Source organism: Lepus europaeus, chromosome 2, assembly GCF_033115175.1.
Source record: "Lepus europaeus isolate LE1 chromosome 2, mLepTim1.pri, whole genome shotgun sequence".
NCBI lineage: Eukaryota > Metazoa > Chordata > Mammalia > Lagomorpha > Leporidae > Lepus > Lepus europaeus.
In genome coordinates, this window is record NC_084828.1 from 12927121 (window position 1) to 12946783 (window position 19663).

General features: G+C 52.9%; 1 protein-coding gene across 1 annotated transcript in view; it reads right to left on the bottom strand.

Moving 5' to 3' along the window:
- HUNK (hormonally up-regulated Neu-associated kinase) overlaps positions 1 to 19663 on the bottom strand; it is a 110558-nt gene that overhangs the window by 12956 nt on the left and 77939 nt on the right. The window contains exons 6-8 of the mRNA XM_062175437.1: positions 13297 to 13432; positions 8568 to 8730; positions 1841 to 1924 (exon numbers count right to left, since the gene is read on the bottom strand). Of these exons, the coding sequence (XP_062031421.1) occupies positions 1841 to 1924; positions 8568 to 8730; positions 13297 to 13432 (383 nt within the window). The remainder of the gene's footprint in view (positions 1 to 1840; positions 1925 to 8567; positions 8731 to 13296; positions 13433 to 19663) is intronic.

A 19663-nucleotide genomic window follows, 5' to 3' on the forward strand; every position in this document is an offset into this window, starting at 1 on the left:
AGGCCAGAGGAACACAGTCCCAGTGAGAGAAACGGTGGTCAGGTAATGTCCAAAGAAATGAAAACCATGAATGGGACAAGCCCCAGGATGCAAAATGAGGTGTGACAGAGAGACAGGAGCCCAGGGTAGAGGCTGGGAGACAGCGGGGACCCGGATGGGCTGACCGCATCTCGAGATTCAAAAGGACACAGTTACTGACCCAATAAGGAGGCATGGGGGGAACATTCCAGAAGAGGAAACAGCATGTGCAGGTGCCACAGCAAGGTAGCAGGGTTGAGTGTGCCGTGGGCGTGGGGCCAGGACGCAAGGCAGGAGAAGGAGCTGAGCGGACTGCCCAGAGCGGCCTCACCTTGGAGACACCGCCGGCTCCAGCTGCTGTGTGGAGCAGACGGCTCGGAGTGGCCATAGGGAAGAAGGGGACCAACAAGGTGGCCCCAGCAGGGGTCCAAGCGAAGGTGCAGGGTGGCTCGGGATGTGGATGGAGGCACAGTGGCTACCGAGGGGCTTAGGGGCCAAATCAGCAGATCTCAGTGAGGGGCTGTCCCTGGGGATGTCCCCACCCCACCCCCCACAGCAGGTCTCACAGCAGGGAGGTGTCTGGCCTGAGGTCAAGGTCAGGACCCACTCTGGCATTCGCTATCCCATTCCCACCTTGACTTTCTCCACCCTAGCACGCCGTGCTCTCCTTTGATGGCCAGAGTCACTGACAGGGGACAGCGTTCCCTCTCTTGGCGTCCCCTGTGCCCAGGACCCTCCAATCCATGCCCCCTCTCTCCAGCCCCTTTCACTACTACGAAGCTCTTCTCCCTCACAGCTTCCAGCCAGCCACTGCTCAGCCCACTCCACTGATGGTTTCAGTTCCCATGCCCCCCACCCCCACACCCCACACCCCCATCCTCTCCCTGGCCACCCCTCGCTGCCTTTTGAGCTGCTGCCTCCATGTGCCCCTGGACTTGCCCCTCTCCCGTGCTCCTGTCACACTGATGCGTGGCACCTGCCAGCCTGGCACTGATGGAGCCCAGGACAGTGCCAGGTACCACGTACACTGCATGGCAGGCATGTATGGACCCCAGAGAAGAACCTCCTGCAGTGGTGGGTGTGGCGAGGGAGTCAGGGTGGGAACAGTGCTGGTGGGGGCGGGGAGAGTCCCTTTGTAGCCTCGTCAAACGAAGACATTCCTGGCTGTCCTGGGAGATACTACTGTGGCAAGGGGACTCAGGGGACACGAGCAGGCCTCCTGGGGACAAAGAGCTCACCTGTGTCAAGGTGAGAGAAGAGCCCAGGACCTCCAGCCCCCAGCCCTCCATCTGGAATCCATAGACACCATCTCCTTACGACCAGGTGTTGGGGTTCCAAAGCTGTGACAATTTGCCATGGGATACACATCCTTATGAAATGTTCTCTGAGCGGTGCCCTGGCTAAGAGCCCGGGAGCGCCCACTAGCAAGGCTCACTTTCATTAGAACCTGGCCCGTTCCTCACCTGCCTCTCCTCCCCGTGCCCACCCAGCAGTGCTTCCGAGCGGCCAGGTCTACCCTTTGCTTCTCCTCCTTGGACCCATCCCAAGAACTTTAACAAATTCTGACACCCAAGGGTTGCCTCCCGAGAGTGGATGCAATTGCTCTGAGCTGTGGCCTCGGCTTCCAGGGATCGAAATGCTCCTGGCGACCCACATGTGGCCACAGGGGGAACTATGGATTGTAGACTGAGCGATGGCGGCTCGGCTGCACACCAGCCCTCTCGCTGCTTCCACGCCCCTCAGTAGCGGGGTTTCCTTTCCACCATGGCCCCGACACAAATCCACTCCAAGGGACCCTGGGCTCTGCTTCAGGGTCACTCACCTCATAGGGCTCCTTGGTGGCCCCGCACTTTTCTATCTGGTAGAGCTGGGTCTTGTAGCACATGCTGTCCTGGATGTCAGATTTCTGCCAGAGAAGGGAGGAAAAGCATGGCTTAACTCTCAGGAAGTAGAGCCGTCCATTAAGCAGTCATTAATTTTTAAATCTGAGCCTGGCTGACCAAGTGCAGCAAAATGTTGGCAAGCCAGTTAATCGCCGGGCAGGCTCATCCCGGCGCAGCCTGTAGCGTGGGGCGAGCCCTCCTGATACAGGCAAAGGGCCTGCTGACCACGGGCCGGTCACTGCTCGCTGCCAGGCCTCAGTTCTCTCATCCATGCAATGAATTTTGTGAAAGCAGGGGTGGTGTTGTGACATAGCGGATGAAGTTACTGCGCCGGCATCCCATATGGGTGCCAGTGTGCATCCCAGCTGCTCCACTTCCGATCCAGCTCCCTGCTCGTGTGCCTGGGAGAGGCAGCAGAAGATGGCCCAAGTGCTTGGGTCCCCACCACCCATGTGGGAGACCCAGAAGAACCTGGCTGCAGCCTGGCCCAGCCTTGACTGTTGCAGCCATTTGGGGAGTGCACTAGTGGATGAAAGACCTCTCTCTGTGCCTGTCCTCTCCCACCTCTCCCTGCTCCCCAGTAACTCTACCTTTCAAATAAAATAAATAAATAAATAAATAAAAAGGTGTGAAAGAAGAAACCAATGGAAGGGCAGGGAAGGACTTATTTTATCGAACCACTAGAAAGGATACAGATCTTGCTTGTTTGCTTAATTTAAAATAACAAGTGTACATGTGTGTGCACACATACAACACACTCACCACCCAGATGAAATGAAATGACTGATTCATTAAATTTCTCAACAAGCAATAGTTAAGGGATGCCAGTACAGACTCTCGAACTTAAAATATTTGCATCTATTTCCCGGTTTTTAAAAAGAGGGGACCAAGGGAGAAGGGGTGAAATGACAAGGGACAAATGCATCATCACTCATGCTCTGGTTCGTTAGGTTGGAGTTCAACATTATACACGGGTTGTTAGCAATTGCTTGGGAAGATTCATAACTGGGACAGCACATACAGGGCGACTGAATTAACCAGCGTGCGAACCACTGAGCAGACCAGCCGTGGCTGCCTGCAGAGATACACACTCTGCGGTTGAAAACAGCCATCAGCTGGGGTATGGACTCAGACCAGGTCCGCCCTGCAACTGAAGAGCTGAACGCAAGACACACGCAGCCCCGTAAACACCGTCTCCAGTTAGCGCCGCGTCGCGGAGTGTCCAGCAAATGTTCTCAACAAAGCCGTGTGCAGCTTTGCAGCCCTTGAGACCCGGCGTTAGGCAAAGAGGAGGAGCAGAAATACAGCAGACGGCAAGACACCCAGACAAACCACGACACAGCCGGGGGCTTCGGCCAGAACGTCTCTCTGGCTCAAGAGGAGCTGCACCATCGCTTAAAAACTTCCTGAACGAGCAGAATGTGTACCTGTAAACATGGAAGCAGCCGTGGGAAACTGCTTTAAAAACTAGGATCCCGGCCGGCGCCGCGGCTCACTAGGCTAATCCTCCGCCTTGCGGCGCCGGCACACCGGGTTCTAGTCCCAGTCGGGGCGCCGGTTCTGTCCCGGCTGCCACTCTTCCAGGCCAGCTCTCTGTTGTGGCCAGGGAGTGCAGTGGAGGATGGCTCAAGTGCTTGGGCCCTGTACCCCATGGGAGACCAGGATAGGCACCTGGCTCCTGCCATTGGATCAGCGCAGTGCGCTGGCCGCAGCGCGCCTACCGCGGCGGCCATTGGAGGGTGAACCAACGGCAAAAAAAGGAAGACCTTTCTCTCTGTCTCTCTCTCACTGTCCACTCTGCCTGTCAAAAAAAAAAAAAAAAAAAAAAAAACTAGGATTCCTCCAGCTTCCTTGCTCAGCACCCAAACAACTGGTTTGCCAGGAGACGAATGTCTGATTTCTAACTTAGGAGAGTAGCAATGTCACTCATTAAATGCATGAAATCATGAACTTGATGCTTCACCAAAACACATTTCATTTGAAACAGGAATTCAGGGTGTTAGCCCTCTTGTCTTTCTCTTACTTGAGAACAATGTAAATGCTCATGAGCTTCTATGCATTCTAGCAGCACCGTCTCCAAATGGCCTGGCCGTAAGCCCCTGTAAAGTTGTGAGCAGGCACCTAAATAGTACGTGTATTTATGTACAAATTTAAAAGGGTGAGAAAGAAGCTCAGGATGTATGATCATCTTATAAAGGAGGAATGAGAGGGCCTGGCACTGTGGCATAGTGGGTAAAGCCACCGCCTGCAGTGCCGGCATCCCAAATGGGTGCTGGTTCGAGTCCCAGCTGCTCCACTTCCAATCCAGTTCCCCACTAATGTGCCTGAAAAAGCAACAGAAGATGGCCCAAGTCCTTGGGCTCCTGCAAGCATGTGGAAGACAAAGAAGAAGCTCCTGGCTCCTGGCTTCGGATCAGCCCTGCTCCAGTCATTGCGGCCATTTGGGGAGTGAACCAACGGATGAAAGACCTCTCTCTCTCTCTCTCTCTCTCTCTCTCTCTCTCTCTCTCTGCCTCTCTGTAACTCTACCTTTCAAATAAATAAATAAATCTTTTAAAAAAAATAAAAAGGAGAGAGAAACGAGAAACAGCTTCAAGTCCAATATATTGTCTTTTAAGTTGCTCATGGTGAGCAAAGAGAATTTTGCTGAGTGGTGGAAGACTTTCCCACCCTCTCCTTGGCACCTAATAAAACAATACAAATCATGATGCCGGGGTCTGGATGTGGTTGGAGCACTTCTCCAAAGGGTCTTGTGCTGGCAGCTGGGTCCCCCACGTGGGAGGCAAGGTGGAATCTCTAAAGGAGGGCTCTAAGAGAAGGTAATTAGGCCACAAGGCTCCAGCCTCACGACGGGATGAACGCTGGTCGCCAGGAGCGAGTCAGTTCTCATGAGAGTGAGCTGTGCGGCCACCCCACACGTGAGCCCTTCTGCACATGCCCAGTTTCCCTTCGGCTTCTCTGCACGTGGTGACACAGCCGTCGGGGCTCCATCCTGAGGTCCAACAGACGGGGCCACCCAGTGTTGGACTTCCAGTCTCCACAACTGAGCTAAACAAACCTCTCTTCCTGATGCAGTGACCCAGACTCAATGCTTTGTCATAGCAACAGAAAACAGACCGACTGCATATGTGTACCCCCAGTGTGGCCTTCCTGGGTTTGACAGTAGCTTTCCAAAGAGTGACACGGTGACAGGGACAGCACCTCTGGAACCCAGCCTCCCAGCTACATGTCTGCCCCATCACAGCTTACACAAAGCACGTTTTCCCAGGACACTGCTCTTATTTTCAAAATCTTTTCTGGCTGAGAACATTTCTTCTCACGTGCAGCTTTCCTTTGGTGGCTCACCAAGAAAAACAGAATTCTGGGGATAATTTCTGGCTGAAGCAAAATTGAGCACACAGCCAAAGCTGAGTCAGCTTGGAAACATCTGTACTTCCGCCCGACAGTTTAACAAACCTCCTATCAAGCTTTTTCAAATACTCATCAATGTTTTCTATACATCTCCCAAACCTATTTGCTAACAGGAGACACACCCTGACCATCTCGTCTTCTGGGTGTTATTTTGGGCATTTTTGCCACAGAAGGGAGAACATCGTTACCCCACCTGCAGGTGGATTTTCACCTCTTACCCTAATGTGGAAATCTCAGAAGAGGTTTTTTTTCCCCCAAAGAAATCTGTTTATTTATTAGAAAGAATTAAAGAGGAAGAGGGGCAGAGAAATAGAGAGATTGTCTGCTTGTTCATTCTCCAAATGGCTGCAATGGCAGGGGCTGGGCCAGGCCGAGGCCTGGAGCCAGGAGCTTCTTCCAGGTCTCCCATGCGGGTGCAGGGGCCCAAGGACTTGGGTCATCCTCCACTGCTTTCCCAGGCACGTTAGCAGGGAGATGGATCAGAAGTGGAGCAGTTGGGACATGAACTGGTGCCCATAGGGGATGTCAGCGTCTCAGGTGGTGGCTTAACCCAGTATGCCACAATGCCAAGCTCCAGAAAAGGTTTCTAAGCCTGTTATTTGGTGAAATTTCATGACATGTTGTGTTGTCACGTGACTTTGAATAGCACTGAAAAAACTCTAGACGTCTGTCCTCAAGTTGTGGATTCTAAATGTCTTCCTAGCAGCGACAATTACACATGATCCCATCTCAAGGTGCATCAAGGTCATGGCCAAGGTCACGTAAGTGGATACGTAACCAGGTTTCAGATGGGCTTCCTGCCAATTCTGTATTGTGCTGGCTGACTTCCTGTTCTATCTGATTGGCACCCCCCCCCCCCATTCAGAGCGGAAGCAGGAGCAGCTGCAAGTAGAATAATCCACAGCTCTATACGCAGTTGCTACGGTTTGCAAGCACCCCCAAAAGGTCTTGTGTTGGAAACTTCATTCTTAATTTGGCAGTGCCTAGTGGCAAAGTCTAATGAGAGGTCATTAGGTCATGAGGACTCCACCCTCTATGAACAGATTAGCATCATTCCAGGAGTTAGTTCTCGTGGGAGTGGAAGTTCACAAGGCAAGCATACGGCCTGGCAGTTAAGGTGCCACTCGGGAGGTCTACATCCCTTACCAGAGTGCCTGGGGGTGAGTCTCTGGCTCTACTCCCATTTCCAGCTTCCTGCTAATGTCCATTCTGGGAGGCAGCAGGTGACGGCTCACATGCTTGGGTCTGTGCCACCCGCACTGGAGACCTGGATTGAGTTTCAGGCTCCTGGCTTCAGCATGATCCAGTCCCAGCTATTGCAGGCACCTGGGGAACGAGCCAGCAGGGGGAAGATCCCTGTGTGTGTCTCTGTCTCACTGTGCTTCAAATAAATAAAAAGTAAAAAAAAAAAAAAATGTTTTAAATGATCCATTTGGCTTCCTGAGCTCTCTCCTGCCTTCTGTCGTGTTCCAACACAGCCAGGAGGCCCTCACCAGAAGCTGAGCAGGTGCCAGCACCAAGCTCTTGGACTTCCAGAATTGTGAGTCAAACAAACCCCTTTTCTACATAGAGTGTCCCTTCTGTGGGATTCGGTTACAGCAACAGAAAAGAGACACCAGGGACTTTGCAGAATTTATTTTAAGCCGTTGTCCACTTGGAGAGAGATGATTAAGTCAAAACTAGATATGGAAGCGTGCTGACCCCCCTTACCCAGGTCCACAGGAGTGAGAATGGGGACGGGGTTATCAGGGTTTCACTATCCACCCCACACGGTGGGGCTCCCCGCTGCGTCTCACACAGGACACAGGACATGAACTTCCCCACGCAGTTGGAGGGAAGGTGCCGTGATTCAGCTAGTGAGGGGTCACCTGTTTATTATAATATGGGGGCGTAAATTCAAGCAGTGGCTTTCTCATGCACCATATGCTTTTGTCTCACTTTTTAATTTATTAAAAGGCAAAGAGAGGGGCCGGCGCTGTGGCATAGAGGGTAAAGCCACCACCTGCAGTGCCAGCATCCCATATGGGTGCTAGTTTGAGTCCTGGCTACTCCACTTCCGATCCAGTTCTCTGCTATGGCCTGGGAAAGCAGCAGAAGATGGCCCAGGTCCTTGGGCCCCTGCAGTCATGTGGGAGACCTAGAAGAAGCTCCTGACTCCTGGCTTCAGATCTGCACAGCTCCGCCGGCTGCAGCAATGTGGGGAATGAGCCAGAGGATGGAAGATCGATCTCTCTCTCTCTCTCTCTCTCTCTCTCTCTCTTTGCTTCTCTGTAACTCTGCCTTCAAATAAATAAATAAATCTTAAAAAAAAAAAAAAAAGGCAAAGAGAGACAGAGAGAGTTTCTATCCATTGGTTCACTCCCCAAATACCTACAACATCTGGGGTTGGGCCAGGGCAGATCCAGGAGCCTAGAATTCCACACAGGTCCCCCACGCGAACAGCAGGGACCCGAGAGGTATCCAAGAGAAAAAACCCTCTTGCTGCCTCCCAGGATGCACATCTCCAGGAAGCTGGAATCAGAAGCGGAAGTGGGACTCAAACCGTGGGATCCTGACAAGGGCCGTGGCATCCCAGGCTGTGTCTTAGCCACTGTGCCAAACACCCACCTCGTGTGCCATCCTGTAGAGATGAGTATGACCACAGAAGTCCCCAACGCCCCACAGAGCTAAGAGGTGGCAGCACATTGAAAAGACAACGGGGTCACGGCGTAGTAGGTCAGGCCTCTGTCTGCAGTGCCGGCATCCCCTATGGGCACCGGTTCAAGTCCCGGCTGCTCCACTTCCAATCCAGCTCTCTGCTCATGCCCTGGGAAAGCAGTGGAGGATGGCCCAAGTGCTAGGGCCCCTGTACCCACATGGGAGACCTGGAAGAAGCTCCTGGCTCCGGCCAGGCCCAGCGCCAATGATTGCAGCCACCTGGGGAATGAACCAGTGATAAGGAAGACCTCTCTGTCCCTTCTCTCTCTAACTCTTTCAAATAAATAAAGAAATCTTAAAAATAAATAAATAAAAATCAACAGAGAAGCGGAAGGAAAAAGAGGCTTGAAGCTCCCCCCCTCCCCATCCTCCCACGCTAGCTGGGGCTTCATTCCATGGGAGAAGATTTCAAAAAAAAAGCGCCACCCGAGAAGCGGGTTCTGCTGCTACTCTATCCACATTCTGGAAACTCAGGCTCCCGTTAGGAAAGCAGCAGCTGGGCTCAAGGGTCGCCCACTGGGGTCTGAGGGCGGAGGCCCCCTCCAGGGACCGGCTTACCCCCGACAGGTAGCGCTCCAGCTTCTTGTTGAGGAGGAAGTAGACGGCCAGGATGTGGCAGGCGCGGTTGGAGAGCACCGTGTTGACCACGTCGCTGTTCTTGTAGCCCAGCTTCTCCGTCATGTGCAGCACCACGCTGGGGCTCAGGTCCTCCAGAGAAATCCTGCCAGGTGGGGAGACACCGCGTCACCTCTCCAGCTTCGGAGAGGCTCAGAGGCATGGCCGCTCACCCGCTCCCTGCACGATTACAGAGGAGTGGTGGGAACTGTGTGATTGGCCTTCACCTCCCCCTGCTGTACCGATGAGCTCCCTAGTATCACCTAGCGCTCAGATGATACTCCAGCTCCCCAAGGTCCCCCGATTTCTTTACAATTAGACATTATTTCCTTAAAACGTGTGCATTGCCGTGGGCGGAGCCCACACTTAACCTGCCCTCTTGGGTGGGAAAGGAAGCTTCTTGGGACAAAACATCAGAGAACTACCATTCAGGAGCCGGCACTGGGCGTGGTGGCTAAGCTGCCGCCTGCAGTGCCGGCATCCCATATGGGCGCCGGTTCGAGTCCCAGGTGCTCCTTCTCCAGTGCAGCTCTCTGCTATGGCTTGGGACAGCAGTGGAAGATGGCCCAAGTTCTCGGGCCCCTACACCTGCATGGGGGAACCCGAAGAAGTTCCTGGCTCCTGGCTTCAAATCAGCCCAGATCCAGCCAGTGCAGCCATTTTGGGGAATGAACCAACGGATGGAAGAACTTTTTCTCTTTCCTTCTCTCTGTCTGTAACTCTGACTCTCAAATAAAATCTTTAAAAAGTGGCAGTCCCAGAGTTAAAACCTGGGCAGCATGGCACTGGGTCTGGGTGCACACCTCCCCTCTCATTGCCTCTCAGAGCCACGCCGAGCAGTGACAGGGAACTGGCCGTCAGCCGGGATTGCTGAGGGAGAGAGTACGGTGGCCGTGGGGGTGGTGTCATCAGAACCCTCCAAGTGCCTCAGGAGAGATCCCGAGGGGGCCGTTTCAGAGAGGCTGAGGACGACGCCCAGAGAAGCCCTGGCTGTGACGCCACCACTATAAAGACGAGGAGACACACCTGCCCCGTCACAGGGCCAGTTGCTAGGAGTGCCAGGAACAAAGCTAAGCACCCCCGACCATTGTCCACCATCTGTGGGCGTCGGTTCTCCTCCCATAGACTGGACTACGTGCTGTCCAAAAAGATAAACAACAGACCCAGCCAGCAAACAATGAAACCAGCCCTCCTCTCTCCCGTTTGCCACCAAATTACAAACTAGATAATGAGCGGGAAGGGGATTGGAATGAGTGTAAACAATGCTAATAGCATGTTTATTTAAAAAAGAGAAATGGGGGCCGGCGCTGCGGTGTAGCGGGTAAAAGCCATCGCCTGCAGCCCCGGCATCCCATGTCTAGGTCAGTTTGAGTCCCGGCTGCTTCACTTCCGATCCAGCCCCCTGCTCATTTGCCTGGGAAAGCAGAAGGCCCAAGTGCATGGGCCCCTGCGTCCACTTGGCAGACTCGGATGAAGCTCCTGGCTCCTGCCTTTGGCCTGGCCCAGCCCTGACCATTGTGCCCATCTGGGGAGTAAACCAGTAGATGGAAGGTCTTTTTCTCTCTAACTCTGCCTCTCAAAAAAAAAAAAAAAAAAAAAAAAAAAAAATTCGAGAAAACACTTAACACAGAAGGTGCAGGCTGTTGGAAAATACCTAGTAATTCTGGTGTGGGTGTGGCCCTGCCCCTGGCCAATCAGACCACACCCATGGCCCAACCCCTGGCCAATCAGATCACGCCTATAACCCAGCCCTTGACCAATCAGGTCACGCCCATGATCCAACCCCAGAGGAGCCTACAGTGATACACAATGGCCACACCCTCTGCCAAGAGCAGGTGCCCCAGAGGGTGTGAGTCGCTGGGCAAGGCTAGGGCTGGGAGGTGAGCAACAGAAACACCACTTCTGCCTGATATTATCCGATACAAGGGCGCCCTCCCAAAGCACAGGTGGTCGGCTGACTCTGACCGACAGTTATGTGTGTCTGAAACACTTCCCTGCAACGCTGGCCATACTTGGTGCGTTGCACCCTCATTGTGAATCTGTGTCATGTCTGCATGTCTGGAATAACAGAGGATGGTAAAATGTTCCATGGCGCTGCATATAATGGGAACTAAGTAAAATCACATTAAATCCATTTTCAACCCCTCTGGTCTAATTCTGTCCTGTGTTACCCGTGTACCTGTGCTGACTGGAGAGGTGGGAGCTGCCCGGGGCCCCTGTGGGGAGACAGGAAGAGGCACTGGAGTCAGGAGGTCGGCTCTGTGGAGACATCCGCACCTAGACTGGGGTCCAGAGCCAGGCACCCAGCGAACCCCTGCCGACTGACCGGCACGGGCATTTACTGCAAAACATGGGCCTCGAAAGCTATTTGCCACTCAGCCTGTTGGGGATCGACTCGGAGGCCCAGCTGACGCCCCAGGAGGGTAGTGTAAAGCCCACGGCTCTTGCTTTTACTTTTTCTTTTCCCAAAAGGAAAACATCAGCGACACTTAAATCCGGTGCTCGCTTTGTGGCGAAACTCTAAGACGAAAAGAAAAGATTCCCTTCTCTGGTTGCACATTCTTTTTCGTTTTTTCAAAACAGGAAAATGGTCAAAAATATATTTCTCGCCATAAAAATAAGTATTTTCTCAAAATAAGGATTGTGACCCACATGGGCCTCCCACAGCAGTTTAGAAATCTGGCTTCATGATCTACAACTGACCACGGATTTGCCTCTCATGCAATGGGAATGCACTGGGTCTTCCACAGAGGGAAGACACAGAACTGCTGCTTCCTTTAAGATAGAAGGGCGTCACCATCTTCACAGCCCCCGTAGCTGCATAAGCAGCCCATACCCTTCTGACCAAAAACAAATGCGGAAATGGCCAATCTGGCAAAACCAGCACAGGAATCTGAATGTAGGTCTTAATCTCCAAAGCCTGGCTACAATGGTGTGTGGACGCTACAGAACGAGCTGCTACATCACAACTGTCTGTGGGTGAAGACACAGCCGGTGAGCTGGAGACATCCCCCCAGGGCTTCTTCCTTTAGCAGAGCACCTGTGTGCTGGGTTCCTGGGCAGGTGCCCTGGGCAGGAGGCATGGCCCCCAGCTCTGCTTTCTGTCTCCGCCGGTGTGTGTTTCAGATACTGAGCTACTGGTGGAAAAGCTCATCTATTTTCAGGTTCCCTGGGTAACCTAAGTCCCCCCAAGTTTGCTCCCATTACCCACACGAGCCAGAAGCTAGAATTCTAGAAGGCAACAGTGAGAAGCCAACACCTCCAGGGCCACGGGTGTGGATGCAGAGCCCACAGCCGCTTGGGTTGTGCGAGAACCCCTCCCCTGGACGGCTCTCACTGCTTCCCCCAGAACTCAGCCCTGTGTGTAAGCCTCGGGGATGTTTCTGCACCTTCTCAGGCATCCTGAAAATACGGCCCCGGAGGACACCTCCTCCCCCGCCCTCTCTCCTCTGTGTGTCCCTTGATCGGGGCTTTTCTCATCCCCACTTTGGGCCTGGTCGGTTGTGCAGGGCCCCCTCAGTCTGAAGGCAGAGGAAAAGGGGTTCCAAGCCCAGAGGTTCTGCAGCCAGGTGTTCTCCATACGAGTTCTAGAGGACCCAAGGTTGGGCAGCACAGGATGCCACGCACCAGGTGAGGACCACGGGGGGACAGGGCGTGCTTTCCGTAGGCCCACCGCCACGGGGAGAAGCTGGGCCGCAGTATCCCTGGCCCGGGGGTCCTGTCTGGAAGAGACGTCCTTATGGAAGCCGGCAGAGACCCTCACAGTGCAGCCCAGGGAGATGCAGCCTGAAGCCCACAGCACCTGTCTCCCTTCCCTGGGCCCCAACACATCAAGGCAGGGGACCCAGAACAGCAGAAGGGGTGGTCTGGCAGCGTCACGGGACTCTGTATGACGTCATCAGCAGCTGAGGTCATGGTTGTACCACACACACACACACACGTAAATACAGCCACACATTTACAGATACAGACATGTTTGTAAACATACCTATGTAAACACAGGCAGACTAGACACATGTACTCACGTGTATACACACACTTATACATACACTAAATGGAGGCACACCCAGACACACATACTCACACACACCTATACATACACATATGTAAATGTAGTCACAACCAGATATACTCACACACACTCAAATACGCTTCATAGAAAAACATACACTTACGCAATATACTCATAAACTCATAAACACACGATTACATACAGATATACTCATCAACACAAACACATAATACTTACATATATACAGACACATGTACATGTATGTAAACACAGGCAGATCCACACACACAGACATACATGTGCACATACACACTCACAGACATCACACACACACCTGTGTAAATGGTCCCTTTCCCATGAACTAAACAAAGGTGCCCCTCTGAGCAAGGCTTGGCCAGGGGCGTGTGGCCTGGACTTTGGCCTCCACTCCTCTCTGCCAGGTGTCCCCCGCACAGCCACACGGGATGGCCCCACCCACCCTTGCCCTCCTGTGGGCCTGTGGGCTGTGATGGGCCTGCGTGTGGACATCGGGGTGCAGCATGGGGGAAGGGCAGCTGGGAGATGGCGCAGCTTGTCCTGGAGTGGTGTCCAGCTTCCTGTATTGAACCACGCATGTGCACAGGGTGCGTGCCACCTGGCCCGAGAGGGCGTCCCACTCACCTGTTGGGGTAGGTGACATTGCAGGGCACTTTGCCTGTGTAATTCTCATTGAGCCACCGATTCGCCAGTGCTTGCTGGATATTGGGCCTCTTCACAGGGTCTGGTTCCAGGAGAGAGCGCAGGAAGTTGATGGCTCCTGGAAGACAGGGGGCCAAGAACACATCCAGTGAGCGGGCTGCAGGCGGAGGTGCCCCTTCTGATCTGCTCCCTGCCGATGGAGCCTGGGGTGAGCTCCACCTGCCTTTAAAATCCCATTTCCCTCTGGCCACCACAGGGGGGATTCCAGTCCAAGCAATGCAACTGCCAAGGTGATAAAGCAAGAACTAGTTCAGGCTGGCCCAAGCCCTGCAGTTCCCCATACAACCCGTAGGGTTTTCCTCACTGCTTGCAGGTGAGCCAGAGATGCTCTGGTCATGGGCTTGGAGGGACGAAAGAAAGTCAGCATAGGATACTTGTTCGCAACGAAGGCTGCTGGGCCCACAGGGAAGCTCAGAGGGGACAGGCGACTAAACCGCACCCTCTGACCGGCTCTCATCGTGGGACCCTCATAGCCTCAGGGGGCCAGAGACATCCTGCTTTCAGGTCCTTTCTTCTCAAGTCACTCTCCACAGCCACCCACTTCCTCCCCACGCCCTGGGAACTGAAGGTGCACCCAAGTGCCCACCTGTTCAAGCCCAGTGGGCCCATGCGACACCTGTGAGTGACATGCTCTTGCTGGGGTTAAACAAACTCTCATGGTGACTCGCACTTTACAATCCTAGATTGTGCACAAGGCGCTGCTTGGGCAGAGTGTGTGTGTGCCAAGAACGTCTGTCTTTATTTTGCAGTTTGCTGCGGTCACATCAGGCTGGAGTTGGTGCGTAAGGAAAGGATACGAGGAACTGTTGGCAAAACCATCACATGCTTGCGACCTCTTTCCTTGTATTTTGGACACAAGTCGTTTTTGAAAATGCCTTGGGTCTCCTCGCGCGGAGCAAGCTTTTACAGCGCACCTGCTGTCGGCTCAAGCCACCAGAGACAGAAGACAGTTCATCTCCAAGCAGGGCACTGGCATCCTTCCTGATTGCAACAATAGAGACAACTGCACGTCGCGTTCAGATATGTTTACAATGTGCAGGAAGGTCACAGGCTGCCAGGCTGCTCAGCCTGAGCCCACAGAGCACGCCCTCACGCGCACACAGACGCAAGGGAGTCCTTCGAAATGAAGAGATCCCGTCTGCTTGGGGCCTGGCACTGTGTGCTTCTTATTCTATGGTTTCTTATTTTAAGGCATAGTTTTTTTTGACAGGCAGAGTTAGACAGTGAGTGAGAGAGACAGAGAGAAAGGTCTTCCTTCTGTTGGTTCACCCCCTAAGTAGCCGCTACGGCCATTGCATTGTGTCAATCCGAAGCCAGGAGCCAGGTGCTTCTTCCTGGTCTCCCATGCGGGTGCAGGGCCCAAGCACTTGGGCCACCCTCCACTGCATTCCTGGGCTACAGCAGAGAGCTGGACTGGAAGAGGAGTAGCTGGGACAGAATCCGGCCCCCATATGGGACTAGAACCCGGAGTACCAGCGCCACAGGCGGAGGATTAGCCTAGTGAGCCGTGGTGCCGGCATTTTATGGCATATTAATGGAAGGTCTCTGCCATATAAAAAATCTTACGTAGCTTTGTGCATGACATCCACTTTGCAACATACTAAGTAATACATCCTGAAAAGAGCGTCTTATTTTGCATGGTCCCCAAATGTTTCTATCCCTCAATTTTCTAAGATAATCTGGCAGCACGAGCAAAGACATAAAACGTCGCACTTTCTTGTAGGCTTCAAGTTGTCATTGTGATGCTGTTCTTTAAAGACTGATGGGCCTTATGTCAGCCCATTCTCTGCAGGGTGGAAGCAAGGCCATCAAAAAAGAGGCCAGTTTTGTGAGCAGAATCAACTCAAGAGAAACTATCTTTGCTAGGTTTTGCCACCAGGGAACTCACCCAGGGTGGGTTCCATGCAGCTCATGAGGCCAACAGCAGGTCACTTCCCATTAAGGATGTAGAGGACACGGTCAGGTGCTTGGTGCAGCAGTTAAGGCTTGGGGCACGAACATCCCGAATCTGAGTATCTGGGTTCAAGTCCTAGGTTCGCTCTCAATTCCAGCTTCCTGCTAATGCACACCCTGGGAGGCAGCAGGTGAGCTCAAGTACTTGGGTCTCTGCCACCCACGTGGGGTCCTGGATTGAGTTCTGAGCCCCCAGCTGTGACCTGGCCCAGCCCTGGCCATCTGAGGAGTAAACCTGCAGGTGCCAGATCTCTGTCCCTGTCTCTCTCCCTCTGCCTTTCAAATAAAGATAAAAATCGTTTTAACAATTTAAAAAAGACAAAGAATGGAGTGGATAAAAATACATGTGTAGATGGCGTCACAGTCATGAGGCACACTGAGTACTGTAAGTTCTAAAGCTGGGTCTGCAAATAAAACTCCTAAAATGCTCTCCAGCGCTCAACACCAAGCAGCTCTCCACAAAAAGAGGCTCCTCTTTCTGGAATCTGTCTCCCTCCCCTCAACACCTGTGCTTTGCCAGAGTCATCGGATCTTAACTGGGGGCATTTATCGGCCAAAGGGAAAAAACCAGGAGGACTTAAGGAACCAAACCAGGACGGCCGCTGGGTTAACAGTGCTCCCCGAGATACCTCCGTCACTCACCGCAGAGCACCTGCACGGCCCCCCAGAGGACACCCGGGCCTAACACAGGAGATGAACCAGAGGAGCCAGAGACAACCAAATGCGCACCCACAGCTGCTCTGTTTTTATAACCAGGCGCTCTGTATCCTCACAAACTGCTGACGCACAAGCCATTTTAGCTCAGCTCTCTCCTGGAGAACTGCACGTCGTCGGATGTCACAAGCATGCATCACTAGAGCCAAAGGGACTTTAAGGACATCCCCGAGAGCTCTGCAAAGTTTGTGGAAGGCTCCAGAACACCCCTAATCCCTGAGGCAAAAACGGGAGGCCCGTTGGGTGTGAACCCAGGGCGCCCTGCACATGGGACTCGGGCCTGCATTGCAAAGCCCTGTCTGTCTCAACCTCTGGACTGCGTGGCTGGGTCCCGAGGCACCGAGCCATTGCGCTTCTAATCATCTTTCCTCACCAGAAGCTGCTTCCCGGGCTAAAGGCTGATGGGGAGCTTTCCCGGAAATCCGCACCAGCGCTGGCTCAGCCCTCATGAGGCCCTCACTTCTCCTTCTGCGTCACCAGCGGGGCAATTCAGGGCGCCCGGCCCGACTGTTCTGAATGCAACGGCTGCTGTCTGCCTAGCATCAGCCACGCCGCCGTCCGGGTGCAGGAGGGGTCGCTGTCTGAGGCATTCCGCAGCCACCAAGGCACGCTCCCCTCTGTGATATGCAAGTGCCCACACGCACAAGGAGAAGCTGTCTAGAAGAAAGACCGGGAAGTCCCCGGCCCCCAAGCCCACACTGTCGAGGGACATGAGAGCAAAGTGGGCTGATTCTTTGGAAGTATGCTCCGTAGACTCACCAGGGTAATAAAGCCGCGTTTTTTAAAACTCAAATCTAGCTAAAAACAAGTTCTTTAGACTTCATCTAAAAAGAATATTAAGACAGAACTGATGTGATTATTACAAACAGGAGTGACAGGATCATCATGTGAATAAAGACGTGTGTTAATGAAACACATTAAAACTGGTCTATTTTCAGTTATACTGACGTCACTCAGAACTCAAAGGCGTACATACAACTGATAATAGCCTCCAATCTTTGAAGGGGAGGTCACCTTTTACACTCAATAAAGCAAGCAGAGGATCAGGAGTGCTGGGGACAGTGGGTGAGTCAGGGTTGCAACCAGGCCGGCTCCGAGACACAGGTTCCTCCCAGGGAGGTTGGTAAGGAGAGTGGACACCTTGCAGGCTGTGTGACATGGCCATCTAACAACAGCGACTCCTGTTCCTGGAGCACTAGCATTTCTAGATGTACATGGATGGTGTGATGGGGGACTGTAACAGGAGCCAGCTGGGGATGGACAGGGGCGGAGATATGGGGTGCAGAGGGTTTGAAAACCAAGGCATTGTCAGAGGGGCAGCAGCTGAGCCCCAAACCGGAAGTCACTCAGTTGTAAACAAACAAACAAAAAAGATGCCCTGGGCCACCTTGGCAGCTGGTGCACAGAGCCGGCCTCCCTCGCTGGGTCCGTTCCCAGCCCTGAGCTTTATCACCCAGGTCAGCAGCCCAGACCCACCCCTTCCTCCCCTCCATCCCCAGAGACCCTCCCCTGCATCAGTATCACCCGTGAGGCCTGGCACAAAGGGTTAAAGCTGTGGTTGAGGAGAGAGATTTATATTGCTCCATCCTGATGAAAAAGGTGAAGCGGGAAACGAGATTCCTTGCCCGAGAAATCAGGTCTAGAAATGCAATTCACGCTTGGCAAGTCCCAACGGCACCTGTGTTGCAGGAATGCAAACATCCACTCTGACAAGTACATGCAGAGCCAAAGGCCGAAGGAGCAGGCGCCTGCTCGGAGCCACTGGCCCCGGGGACGCTGGCACCACCTGGAGCACGGCTAGTATTTCTCGCTTGGTGTTGCCTTTGGAATTTTTCTAGCATCTTTAAGGGTGCGATTTTACTTCTTTAAGGGTAAATTTAATTTTCACGATCAAAAATCACTGAGTACAGCTTGCAAAGGACGGATTCTAGGGGGTACTTCAAAGAGTTCAGAGAGGTGGGTGCAGTGAGTTAAGCCCCCGCTTGGGATACCCACATTGCATATCTGAGCGCCTGATTCGAGTCCCGGCTTCTCCACACCTCCAATCCGGCTCCCTGCTAATGCACCTGGATGATGGTCCAAATATTTGGGTTCCTGCCACCTACATGGGAGACCCAGATGGGGTTCCTGGCTCCTGACTTCAGCCCTAGCTGTTGTAGACATTTGGGGAGTGAACTAACAGATGGATCTGCCTCTCAAATAAATAAATCTCTTTTTGTTAAGTTCATAGAAAATGGAATAAGAGAGAAGTTTATATTTGGTAGCAAAAAAATGGAAGCCCATGCATAGTCTTTTCATAATATGCATTTCCCATGACCTCTGCAAAGACTCCTCACGGGCGTGGATTTGCACACACCAAAGCAAGCTTGTCTTTTAATCCATTTTCTATGAACTTTTTGAAGTGCTGTCACTCACAGCATTCTTGAGATGCCGCAATTACAGAGTTGTGGAACACAGGAGCTGCTGGCAGGGGTGAGGGTAGGAGGGAGGGAGGCAGCTGTGGCTCCAGGGCCAGCACCAGGGATGCTTGTGATGGAGCTGGACCCCACCTTGACCGTGGGGACATCACAATGATCTACGCGTGGGATTAAAGTGCACAGAGCTAAATCAACACCAACACACATGGGCACACATAAGCCTTGCAACATCTGAATAAGGCCAATAGACCTCACCCATGTTAATCTTCTAAGGGTGATATTACACTAGCTAAACACGAAACAACTGTTGTGGAGGAACTGGGTGGAGTTCTCCGTATTACTTTTTTTTTTTTTTAAAGATTTATTTATTTACTTGAGAGGCAGAGTTGCAGAGAGAGAGGCAGAGACAGAGGTCTTCCATCCACTGGTTCACTTCCTAAATGGCTGCAATGGCCAGAGCTGGGCTGATCCAAAGCCAGAAGCCAGGAGCTTCCTCTAGGTCTCCCACGAGAGAGCAGGGGCCCAAGCACTTGGGCCATCTTCTGCTGCTTTCCCAGGCCATCAGCAGGGAGCTGGACTGGAAGTGGAACAGCTGGGACTTGAACCAGCATCCCTATGGGATGCTGGCACTGCAGGCGGAAGCTTAACCTACTGTGCCACAGCGCCAGCCCCATCTGTATTACTTATTACAACTGTGTATGAATCTACAATTATGACGCAATAAAAACATTTTTTAATCTTGTTTAAAAAAAAAACTTTATCGCCGGCGCCGTGGCTCAACAGGCTAATCCTCCGCCTTGCGGCGCCGGCACACCGGGTTCTAGTCCCGGTTGGGGCACCGATCCTGTCCCGGTTGCCCCTCTTCCAGGCCAGCTCTCTGCTGTGGCCAGGGAGTGCAGTGGAGGATGGCCCAAGTCCTTGGGTCCTGCACCCCATGGGAGACCAGGAGAAGCACCTGGCTCCTGCCATCGGAACAGCACGGTGCGCCGGCCGCAGCGCGCTACCGCGGCGGCCATTGGAGGGTGAACCAACGGCAAAAGGAAGACCTTTCTCTCTGTCTCTCTCTCTCACTGTCCACTCTGCCTGTCAAAAAAAAAAAAAAAAAAAAAAAAAAAAAAAAAAAAAAACTTTATCTCCTTATCCTGATTTATTTTCTCTAGAGCACTCACACCACTGAACATCAAGACACTCATTTATCTGCTCAT